The sequence below is a fragment of the Dermochelys coriacea genome, chromosome 22 (genome assembly GCF_009764565.3).
Source record: "Dermochelys coriacea isolate rDerCor1 chromosome 22, rDerCor1.pri.v4, whole genome shotgun sequence".
Lineage (NCBI taxonomy): Eukaryota > Metazoa > Chordata > Testudines > Dermochelyidae > Dermochelys > Dermochelys coriacea.
Genome location: NC_050089.1, coordinates 12,916,311 through 12,927,610, shown reverse-complemented (window position 1 = coordinate 12,927,610; position 11,300 = coordinate 12,916,311). Strand labels below are relative to the sequence as shown.

The 11,300-nt window shown below is 55.4% G+C and overlaps 1 protein-coding gene and 1 long non-coding RNA gene across 5 annotated transcripts in view; one reads left to right on the top strand and one right to left on the bottom strand.

Annotated features, from left to right (window-relative positions):
- Positions 1–1,900: 1,900 nt before the first annotated feature.
- Positions 1,901–8,715, bottom strand: LOC122457218. 2 transcript variants are annotated; one of them, XR_006276662.1, is made up of 3 exons: positions 8,360–8,715; positions 6,166–6,210; positions 1,901–4,313 (listed from the first exon to the last, which is right to left on the bottom strand). It is a non-coding gene; the product is annotated as an uncharacterized LOC122457218 (long non-coding RNA). The 2 variants fall into 2 exon arrangements; XR_006276663.1 differs by lacking the exon at positions 8,360–8,715 and adding an exon at positions 8,101–8,248.
- The window catches only part of ABCG4 (ATP binding cassette subfamily G member 4), a 29,523-nt gene continuing 26,801 nt past the window's right edge, over positions 8,579–11,300 (top strand). The window contains exons 1-3 of one of the 3 annotated variants that reach the window (XM_043500971.1): positions 8,600–8,713; positions 9,748–9,873; positions 10,971–11,208. In XM_043500971.1, coding sequence (XP_043356906.1) covers positions 10,980–11,208 — 229 coding nt within the window. In that variant the 5' untranslated portion in view covers positions 8,600–8,713; positions 9,748–9,873; positions 10,971–10,979. Of the gene's footprint in view, positions 8,714–9,747; positions 11,209–11,300 lie in introns of all 3 variants that reach the window. The other 2 variants (XM_038380944.2, XM_043500970.1) reach the window with 2 other exon arrangements.

Sequence of the window (11,300 nt, the reverse complement as noted above, 5' to 3'; positions counted from 1 at the left end):
TGCTGGCTTGGGAGCAGTTTGCATTCAGACCGAGGTGGCAGTTCTTAGTTTGGCCAGCAGCGTGCAGCACCAAATGAGGATAACCAGCATCCTCTCCCCTGCCTGCTGTTAGTCCAGGTATTTCCAGAGCATTGTGGTCACTGTGAATTTAATTTATAAATCTAACAGGACCAAAGCCCGGAGCTTGAGTTCAGGGCTAGTGAATTGGGTGCAGGTTCACAGGCTTCCAGGGAGCAGTAGCTCCTAGCACTCCGGAGGTGACATACACAGACAGTGCAATTCCTTCTTAGGCATTGATACTCACCAGCTGCCTCTCCAGGGTATTCCTAGCCCCCCACCCCCGCTCATGTGTTCACCCCTCTCCTGTAGGTTCTGGAGCCCAAGCGCCTCATTGCTACAGCTCGTGGAGGCATGAGGCTGATTGACGGAGATGGTTAATGTTCTGTGCCCACACTCCTAGCTCAGCTGATTTCAGCTTTGGGCAGGCTTATGGGTGAACTCAGCCAGTAAAGGCAGCTAAGGCAGTTGCTATGGCCAAAGGGTCACTGAGGGTGCCAGCAGGAGAGAAACCCAGCTGGTTATTGGGCTTGCACACAGAACATGTCCCACATACTGTGTAAGGCTGTGCCCGTAGATCCCAGTGCTGTCCCCTTGTCAATTCCCCTCCTCTGCTCCTCCACAGATGAGGCTGGAGGCTGTTCTTCACCCAGATTGTCCTGAGCTTGCTACTCTACCTCCTTCCATCTCCAGTGAATCCACAGGCTGCACCTCTTTGGGGTCAGCACCTTGAGGGCCTGTCCCAGCTACTGTTCCATCCTTAGTCTCCAGCCGGCTGGGGCTGCTCCCAGGCAGTGGATGGATGGTTTGCATCTCAGGGAGGCAGCAGCAGGGGGTTATGCTGAACCCAGTTTCCCCTCTCCAAAGGTCAGTGCTTTCTCCCATGGAAGTTGATGGCTGCAATGGACAGCATGGGATTTAGCTATAAAGGCAGGTTTCCTTTTACATCCCTCTCTGCAGCAGCATTGCAAAGAGGGAAATTGGCCTCTCTTTAAGGAGATGAAGGCGACAGACCTTCCCCCGACTCTCCATAGCCACAAGTGCCTGTTATATACAGCTACCACCCACCATGCCTGGGTACTCCCTTGCACGCAGGCCTCCTGTGCACCAACTCTACCATCTAAACAAAGCTGCACATTTTGCTCATCCCCATGCCCGGTGCACCCCAATTATACCTGGGCTGCTGCCTGCATAAAAGAAACATACTGGTTCCATCTGTGACCTTGGACCGGTCACTCCCTGTCTGCGCTGGAGATCCCCCAGCTGTACAGCAGAGATGATCTTCTCGCTCATCTGCATAAAGCAGTGTGAGGTCCTCAGCGGAAAAGAGGGCTTAGATGGGCAAAAATATTCTCCTTGCAGCACCTTTGATTACAAACCCAGCCCCTGTGAAATGCAGCCAGCTCTGGGGGAGCCAATACCCTCCCCAAGAGTGTGGGGGAGGGAGAAGCTAGGCCACTAGGGCAGGGATCTTTAATGCCCTTGCAAAGGGAAGAGTTCGTAGCCTGCAGTAACTGCACAGACCTCAGTGTATCCAGTGGGGAAGGGCAAAGGATGGATGCTGCTGGATTTGACCCTGTGGGTTCCAGGGGTTTTCAGACCTGTCGACCATCCTCTCCAGACAGAAAGCAGGAGACCTGTGGTTCATTTAGCCCCCTATCCCAGCTCCAACCAAAGCCAGCCACTGGCACTTTAGAGGCAGGTGCAAGAAAGCCCCAGGTAGACAGATGTGTGATAACCTGCAAGGTCTCATCCCAATCCCTAATAGTTAGAGCGTGACTTGTCCTGTGGAGTGTGAGGTGGGGGCTCCCTACTAGAATATGTTAACATTGAGTAGCCCTATTTAACTGGGAGGAAGGCTGGACAGTGGCTAACACCCTAGCCTGGGAAAAATTAGACATGGGTTCAATTCCCTACTCTACTCCAGTCTATGTGATCTTGGGCAAGACTCTTAATCCCTTTGTGCCTCAGTTTCCCATCTGTAAAATGCGGATAGCAACAACTAGCTCTTGTAAAGTCCTTTATGTTTATTGATCTCAAAGAGTGCTGCCCTATCTCGTGACAGGCAGGCTGAGGGGATCAATACGGTGAAGAGCGTGAGGTGCTCAGATACTAGTCGGCTGGAGGCAGGTATGGACCAATAGAGAGCTAGAACTCAGGCTGGGCATCTTGTGAGCAACAATCAGCAGCTCAGCCGCTGGCTATTGGGCTCCATGCAGGGGGCACTGGGGGAAGTTCTCAGGCCTGGGCAATGCTGCTCAGACCAGCCCCTTATTATCTCTGTTGGAATGGCTGAGGAGTCCAACAGCAGCGCCCCAGTGGAGCAGGTTGGCCAACCCCAGCTACCTAGAAGCCACCACCACCACGGGGGCCTTAAGAACCAGCAACTCTGTTCTTATTCTGGTTTGTCATGTGCAAACATTGGGGGGCGAGGGCGGGAGGGAACCAGGGTGATTCTGAAAATAGCTGTGACATGGAGAGTCATTTCCAGTATCTCCTCCCCGTGCTGCCCCCCCTGCCCCATCCTCTGCAGGAACGGGAGGGTGCTGGGAAGGATGGCAGGTTTTTCCAAGGCAATGGAGCTGAGCAGCAGTGGCTGGAGTTTGACTGTGAGTAACCTCACTGCAGCAGCAGCATCCCCTCCTCCCTGCCAGGGAAGGAGACTGTGAGCAGGCACAAGTGACAGGTAGAGAATTTAAAGCTACAGGCGCACACACAGAGCTTGTCCTCCAGCTGCCTAACCTAGTTATTTCCAAGGCACTTTAGTATGTGCTCCCAGGGCAGCCGACGCTGGGACAGATCTGCTCTGTGGCTAGAGCTCTGAACAGAGGAGCAGCTTGGGTAAGTGACCTGTGCTGGGGTATGGTGGGGATGGGGAGCTAGTCACCAGGAGGGAAAAGAAGCTAACTGAGCAGGGGGAACTGATCCAGCTGGGCTGGCAAAGGAGGGTTCAGTCCTTGGGTTCTATTCTTACAGCAAGTCACCTGAGAAATGACTACATTGGAGAGGCCGAGGTGGGGGTAAAACATAACTGCATGGGTCTGTGACTGCAGCATGGGGGCAGGGAGTATGCTGTGCTGGAGCTGAGCAAACCCCAGGCCTTCTGAGAATACAGCCCTCAGGGCTCAGGTGGTCCAGAGAACACAGCGTTGTGTCTGGACAGCATCCCAAGGAGCCAAGGCCAGAGATGAGGCAGTGCTGGGTCTTGGGCTCTGTGGCTAGTAGGAGTTAGAGCAGCAGGGAGGGAGGGTGGGAGAGAGGACTTGACAATGACTCTGTCTGCCTGTGGGAATTGTTTAAGCTGGACTGGTCAAAGCCCAGATGTGTGTGCTGTCCTGTGAACAGTCATGGCCTGGCTCCCCGGGGGGTGGGAGTTGATGGGCCTCATCCGTCTGTAACCTAGCATGAAACCTGTGCAGCGCCAGGGTGGGGGAAGAGTCAGACTGTGGCAAGGGGCATCCTGCCACGAAAGAAAGGGTGAGAGAAAGGGAACCCCCGGGGGCCCCTAGATCTCTGTCTAGGGCTCAGCAGGAGAGAAATGAACCAATCCCTCCCCCCAAATCGCACCAGCACCTTCTTCCTCAGCTCAGGGTATGGAGAGATGCCCATCTGCCAACGCAATCCGTGCTTTGAGGATCCACTGAACCTGATACAGGGCCAGCCCTGCAGCCTATGGACCCAAGCCAGAGCAGAGAGCTTCTTCCCCTCTGGTCCCATTGCTGGAGGGAGAGACCAGATCAGCTCAGGAGCCATGTAGTCAGTGGCAGAGCTGTGGTTGTGCTGGTTGTGCCCTCAGTCCAGGGCATAGACCTTATGCCAATCCCCCATCCCCAACGGACTAGCGATAAGCTGGGTTTAGCTGGCAGGCGCTGGGGCCCTCACTGCTGCCCCTAGGTGAGCTATGGCCAGCTAAGCAGTGGGTTGGGTTGACGGACAGGCCACTATTGCCTAAGCCCTTTGTATAACATTCATCATCTGACCAGATGAGCTATTTTATGGACTGCAGGCAGCACAAACACAACCCCCTGCCGCAGGCGCTTCTCATCTGGGTAGAGATTCACTCTGAGCTGCCTAGATTTCTTCTCTCCTTTCATTTCCAGTAGGAATAAATATTCAACAGCTCCAGTGGGCGGCGAAGGCTTTTAGCCACACAGGTTCCTCTCCATTCGCATTATGCTGGCTCCAGCAGGAAGCAGCCTCTTGCTCCCCCAGGGAATCTTCCTGGAGCTCAGTGTAACCCCATCTCCATTCCAGCCCTGGAAATGCACAAAGGAAGAGGCAATGGATTATTCTCTCCAGCAGAGAGAGAGAGAGAGAGAGAGAGAGTGTGTGTGTGGAGAGCAAGAGAGGCAGAGGGAATTGGAGGCACATGTGCTGTAAGGATAATTAAAATATGTTTACAGCAAGATCACAGTGATTTTCCAGCACTACCACTGATTTAAAAACCTCTTAGGGGAGCTTCCGCATTCTGTCCCAGTTTTCAGAGCCCTGGTGGGGATAGTACAGACTATAGAAGGTCTCCTGTGTTCTGCATCTGTGCAGTGGGTCCCTGATCCAGGACCGGACGTTGAGGTGCTACTGCAGTACAGCTAATAATTCTTAAACACTATTATTTTATTATATAGGTTCAATGAATCACGTGCTGCAATTGAATAGCACTAAACTGAGAGCCACTGAAAGGAAATACCATTCCATTCTTCCATTCCCACTAGGTATTCTTATATTTCTGTATGATTATACTCAAACTGTGGAACCTCCTGCTGCAGGAGGTCACAGAGGATGAGGTTTTCAAAAGCACCTTAATGACCTAGGAGCACTAGTCCCAGTGAACGTCCACAGGACTTGTGCTCCTGAGTCATTTAGATGCTTCCAAAAATCCAATCCTGAGTGAAATGCTGCACGTAGGATTTAATCAGGGCTTGGCAAATTTTAATCATCATTTCAATAAAATATTGTAAGTGCCATAAGCCAAGCTAAACCGGGCGGACAGATCTTTTGCTTCAGGGCCAAACCTAAGTACACAAGGGTCAGAAGAAAGGCACAGATTCACGCCTATGGCACCAAACCATTGGTAGGGTGCAGCATGCAGTTTTGTGCCATTCTCTATTGCACCTGCTATTAACCATGGCTAGAGGCAAGTGCCAGATTAGGTACACAGCTAACAGACCAGTGAATGTAGTCCCTGACCCAGGATACAGTCTAATCCTATGATAGGTCCATGGGTCACCCACAACTCCAGCCCAACACCCACCAGGACAGGTTATCCCTCAGCCAGGATGGGGGAGAGAGTGCCTATTGTCATACCCTTCTGGGTACAGCCACCGAGATAGCCTCACACCTCTATGAACAGCCATGTCCCCCTACCTCCCATATGGCTGTACCAAAGGCACAGTGGCCAATGCAAAGCTAGGCGCAAAGCCCAGCTTAGAGAGCTTGTTTCTTAAAGCCAAGCCAGCAGGCAGGACCCAAACTAGGAGTCATGGCCCTACTTCCCCAACACAGAGAACAGACTGTCAGCATTTCAGGGCAGGGGCTGTCTAGACCCGCTGTCTGTACAGTGCCTAACACAAGGAGGCCCCTGATCTCAGCGGGGGCCTCTAGGCCCTACTGTGATGCAAATTAATAACAGAGCTAGCATTATGACTCCTGACTCGCTCCGTTCACATAAGCCGCAGCAAGTAACAGATCTAAGGTGGGCTGAGTTTTGTGGGGTGGTGTCAGAATTTGTGTTAGTTCAGTGCTGGGGGTGTTCCATCCAGGAGAAGAGCAGTGGGGACCCTCTTGTGAAATAGCCACAGCCAAAGGGACTGAATCCTCTGCTTGTCCACACCACATGGGCAGCTAGGCAAGCTGCTCTGCCACTGACTCACCTGTGCGTTTCAGTCCTGCCTCAGGAGTATTATTTGTATTGTGGTAGCAAGCAAAGGCTCCAGCCAAGATCAGAGCCCATTCCTCCTGAAGCTGCCAGAAAGGGGGCTAATTCATGCCAATCGTGGTGGTTTCTGAACTGTAGACACTTATGTCCTAGGGATTGGACTGAGACCCACCAAGCTCATCTCACACATGGGAATGCCCAAGAGAGGGGATCCCCTTTCCAGCGCTACTGACCTGGCAGGAGTGAAGCCAAGTGATGGACAAGACGGGCAGCGGTTTCTGAAAAAGGCAAATCCAGAATTGTTGTACTCCTGCTATGAAAGAAAAATGACCCAAACAATATAGAGCATAGAATCGGCTTATGAGCTTATATGGAACATTAAATGGCACTAATACATAAACCCAGGAATGTCTTAGGCTGGGTATAGCGCAAGGTACCTAAGAGAGTTAGGCACCCAGGATAGGATTTGCCTAAGGCCCAGCTCAAAGGGATTTAGGCTCCTAACATCCATTTATTTCAGTGGAAGTTAGGAGCCTAAATACCTTTGTGAATCTGGGCCTAAGTGACTTGGGAGCCCAAGTCAGAGTAAAAGTCAGCAGCATTCAAGTTATTTAGGAGTTTTTGGAAACTTCTCTCCCCCCACCCCCCAGCTCCCACTGATTTTCAATGGGATATGAGCCACTTAACTCCCTTATGGTGCTTGTGTAAACTCACAAGATACCTTGATTATTTTGGTGCCTTAAATGAACCAAGAATTCACTACACTGAGCCTTGTTCTGTGTATAAATAAGTCCCTTCACTGTCCCCTGCCTGGGGTATTCGCAGCTCCCTGGCCTTTCTAATGTCCGACCTGGAGACCTCTGTACTCCTTTAACCACCTCTCACTACTGCCCCTGGCAGCAGGTGGCTCCCCTGCCATTATGCATGGCTTGCGCCTGACTCCTAGTTTAACTGATTCCCAGGCTGAGTTTGGTCCAACCATCGGCACATAGTCACTGTCTCCAGCTGTCTCCCACCCTCCCGGTGACTGGTGGTGGCAGCGGGAAAGCTCTCCACAGCTCAGCAGATGGTTTTCTAATTAATACCCTCATTAATGTCGTTCATTTCCATATGTCTTCCATGCTTTAAGAAATGTTGTGGGTGATATGTGTGATTAGTAGTGATGGCACGAGCCATGCAGAGAGGTGCCGGGGCTGCGTGAGCTCTGGTGAGGAACGCCAGGGCTCTGACATCATGTTGATTTAGGCCTGAACAGAGAGTGAGATTCCTCCTCCCAGACACCCCACCACAGCCTGGCTGATGCACCTCAGTCCTGACCTGCAGCCCCCATCCCCCAGCACCTCTACCCCCCATCACTTCCCCACAGCCCTGCTGATACGTATTCCTGGCCTGCAGACCGCAGGTATTCCAGTCCTAGGACACCCCCCCACACACCTTGCTGGTGCACCAATCTGCAGTATCCCTGCTACTCTCCCTGCACAGCTCAGCTGACACGCTTCATTCCCCAAGGGCTCACCCTAATTTATTTTAGGGTTCCCACACAATCCTCCTACAGCGCTCCCTGCTGTTCCAACCTTTGGGCTCTCCTGTCTGGAAGGTTGGGGGTTGGACTAGATGACCTTCTGGGGTCCCTTCCAACCCTGATATTCTATGATATTCTATGATTCTATGAAACAGAGCCATTTGCCAAAGGGGTGTGTGACTGTGCGCACATCCATATAGGGCAGGGAGTTTGTGATGAATCAACCTCAGGATCTGTTTGAATGTTTCCCCTTTTGTTGCACTTCTCTCAATAATTACACCCAGTAACTCTGGGAGGCTTTGGGTGATGGTCAGGCTACCTGATCTTAGCTGCCTATCACAGCCAAGCTGGTAGCTACCCTCTGTCTGCAGCCAAATTTCAGTTGCCAGAGCTGTGGGTGCAGCACTCCATGTCCTCCAGCCTCCGGAGAACTGGACCCCTCTTTCTTGGCTGGGCTGGGTATAAGAGCTGCTGTCTAGCTGCCATGGTGCAATGCTACTGAGTTCTGTCAGTAACACAGACCATGGCCACTGCAGCAGGGCCAGCCATGCCATTCGGAGCCGGAGGGGGGATTGTTTGGGGTGGGCCAGAAGGGATGAACAGCACGCCCAGGCCTGCAGGATTAGGTGCTCTGGCCTGCCCTTACCTTTAGGGTCCTGGACAAGCCAGCGCTTGGGTTACTGCCCCTTTAAGAAAGGCTGTTGTGGTGGCTGGGGAAGTAAGACCTGCCTGGAAAGCCCAGCCTCCTGGTTCTGACATTCAGCAGAAGCTGGGACCCTCCTGGAAAGGACCCAAGGGATGGATGGAGGCAGCTCTGCCCAGCTACAGGAGAGGGCTTCCTAGCCGGCTGCTTGGCTGAGAAGGCATTTTCCAGCGGGGGGAGACGGCAGCCGACCCAGCCCCACCTGCTAGGCAATGGAGAAGCCAGCGCCAGCTGGGGCACATCCCCGGGAAGCTGCCTGGTGCCTGCAGTAACCTGGCAGCCTCTTCATTGCGCCGGGGTCTCTGGGTGCAAGCTCAGCCCGGCGTCGGCGTCGAGCGCTTCCTCCCCGAGCCTCGGCCACCGCAGGCAGGAGACCTCGGCTCTTTGTCTGCGAAGACGAAGGCGAAGCGAAGGCGAAGGTGAGGGCGTTTACACGGAGACACGCCGCCACATGCCGGCGGCTCGGGGACTCCAGGCAGCCGGCGGCGGCGCGGCGCGGTAGATCCGGCGCCCCTCCAAGGACGGGGAGCAGGGCCGAGCCCCGTAACGCGCTAAGGTGAGCGTTGCAAAGGTCCCCCCCTTTTATACCACGGCTGTCAGCTTGCAGAGCCCCCTTCCCGGCCCCCTCGCAGGCGGCTGAGCTGCCCAGAGGCACGAGGGGGTGCGTGGGGGGAGCAGGGGGCCGATCAGTTTTGCTGCAGTTTGGAGGGGGGGCAGAGTATGAAAGAGATGGGGGGGCGCTGAGGACTATTCCTGGCACATCTGCCCCCGAGGGGGGGGGCTGAAGTCGGACCGATGCGGGGGGGGGTGTCTCGGTGCTTGCGAGGAGCCGCGGGAGGCGTCAAGGTGACCCCCGAGGGCTTCGCCTGGCTCAAACTTTGCCTTGGACCCCCTAGCTCCGGGGGGGGGCTGCGGCCGCCGGGGCGCCTGGCGCAGCGAGGGCCGAGGGGGGGCACCTGGGATGTCGGGGCGCTGGGGCCAGGGAGCCAAGAGCCCTTCGCTGGGGATGGGGGCGGGCGCTTTGCCAGCCCTGCAAGGGCTCTGCCTGCAGCGGGGAGCGGCCCAGCCAAGGATGCTCTGCCCGGATTCCCTGGCCGGGCCCGCAGCCCCAGGGAGGCATTAGTACCCCGCGCATGGAGGGGGCGGGGGGGAGCAAGGGGCCCCGGCTGCTCGCCTGCAGGCTCAGCTCCCCTTCCTCCAGCAGCAGGGCCCCCGCAGGCCTGCCCCATTTGGGGCTCTCCTGAGGCCAGGTGCAGTGCAGGGGGCCTGGGCAGCACTAACAGCGTCCCCCACTTCCCTGTGAACCCCGGTGCCGTGCAGCCCGCTCTGGGGTGGAGCCCGCCGCCTACTGCCCAGCGCCGGCAACACGGCACTGCAGTGTCGGGTGGGGAGCAAAGGAGGCTCGTGTCCCCATTACTGCTGGGGTGACACCAGTTAGACTTTGGCGAGGGCACCTGCTGCTCATCTGAAAAGGGCCAGGGGAGCGTGAACAAAGCCAGGTTCCCCTGGGCACCCTCCGCAGTCCAGCACCATGCAGCGGCCGATTGGCTCATAGGGAAGAGCACCTCCTGTGCCAGCTCTTCCTTGCAGGTCTGCTACCCCAGCACTGGCCTAGTGCCCTGCCTGTCACCACAGCCTGAGCTGCTCCGACTGCTGAGAGCAACCCAGGATCCTGTGGGACCTACTGGAGTGAGGCAGGTGATCAGATGTGGTCGGGCTGGTTTAACACGGGAAGGATTGGATGGGGGGAGAGCCTTTTGACCCAAGAATTGCAATGCATTGCAATGCCATGGCTTTGTCTGTCATCCCAACCTCCTGCCCCCTTACCAGACAGGAGGGGATTTTTCCCTTGGGCATCAGCAACTCCTCGCTAATGGCAGGAGCAGATTGGAAGCCTGGGGGGCTCCCTGAGTAAGTATCCTAGTTGGATTTACAGGGGGTACCCCTGAATCCCTCCATCTTTCTCTCTGGTCTCTCCCTGCCCCTGCCCAGTGAGGATGCAGCGGGATGGGGGATGGATCTTGCTCCCTGCTCCCCACTTGGTGTGGAAGAGGGAGAAAGAGGAACAGGAAGGATGGGGTGGGGCCCACAGGGCAACATGCTGCCTCAGCCTGAGAACTAGGCCCAGCTGACAGAGCCAGCCGTGGCCAGAGCTCCATGAATTATTGACATCCCAACTGATGAGTGGCTGCCTACCCCCAGCTCTCCAAAACCTGGCTGAGGTACATCAGCCCTGGGGTGCGGGGGCAGGGGAGTGGAGGGGAGGGGTTCCCCTCCAGACTAGCTAAGGCCCCTTGAGGGGGCAGCATCCTGGATAGCGGGATCAGCCACTGAATTCTTCTCTGCCTTGGAAGGGGTTGGCACCTCCAGGTTAGGCATGAAGGGGCTATTATCTGTGTCAAGCACATGGGGCAATCTCTCTCTCTCAGTGCACATCTGCACCTAAGGGGTTAATACTCAGCAGCACCAAGCAGCTCCCTTGGGAATCTCCCACTGGTCCAGGGATGCTAATAGCTGCTGCAACATTTAATGGGGAGGCAGAGGCCACATGGCAGCTGGTCAAAACCAAGCCAAGCTGCCCTGTTCTAGCAGGAGTAGGGTGGGCGCTGGCTGCAGGGGAGCTCCCAGCTGCTCCAGCCCCTGCATCCCAACAGGAGGTGCCATAGCAATAACCCCAGGGCAGTCCCAGCTTTCTCCCAGCAGGGGCGCCTCGGGGCAGGGGCAGGAGTTTCTGGCTGCTCCGCGTAGAACAAGCTCCGATGAACTGGTTACTGTCTGTCTCCACTGTGCATGTGTGTGGTGTCCCCCTCCAGAGCGGCGCTATGGCTGAGAAGGGAATTGACCCGACCTGCGTCTCCATCGCCTTGGAGGACTCTGTGTGCAATGCTGGCTCTCAGGACGCGCCTCTCTTGACCACCCACCTGAAGAAGGTGGAGAATCACATCACAGAGGCACAGAGGTTCTCGCACCTGCCCAAGCGTTCGGCCGTGGACATCGAGTTTGTTGACCTGTCCTACTCCGTCCGTGAGGGCTCCTGGTGGAGAAAGAGAGGTAAGATGTGGCAGTGCCTGGTGAAGGTGCAATGGTCCTGTGGGTGTAGCATCTTTCATGGCAGTTGTGTTCCTGTGGCCAGGGAATGGAGA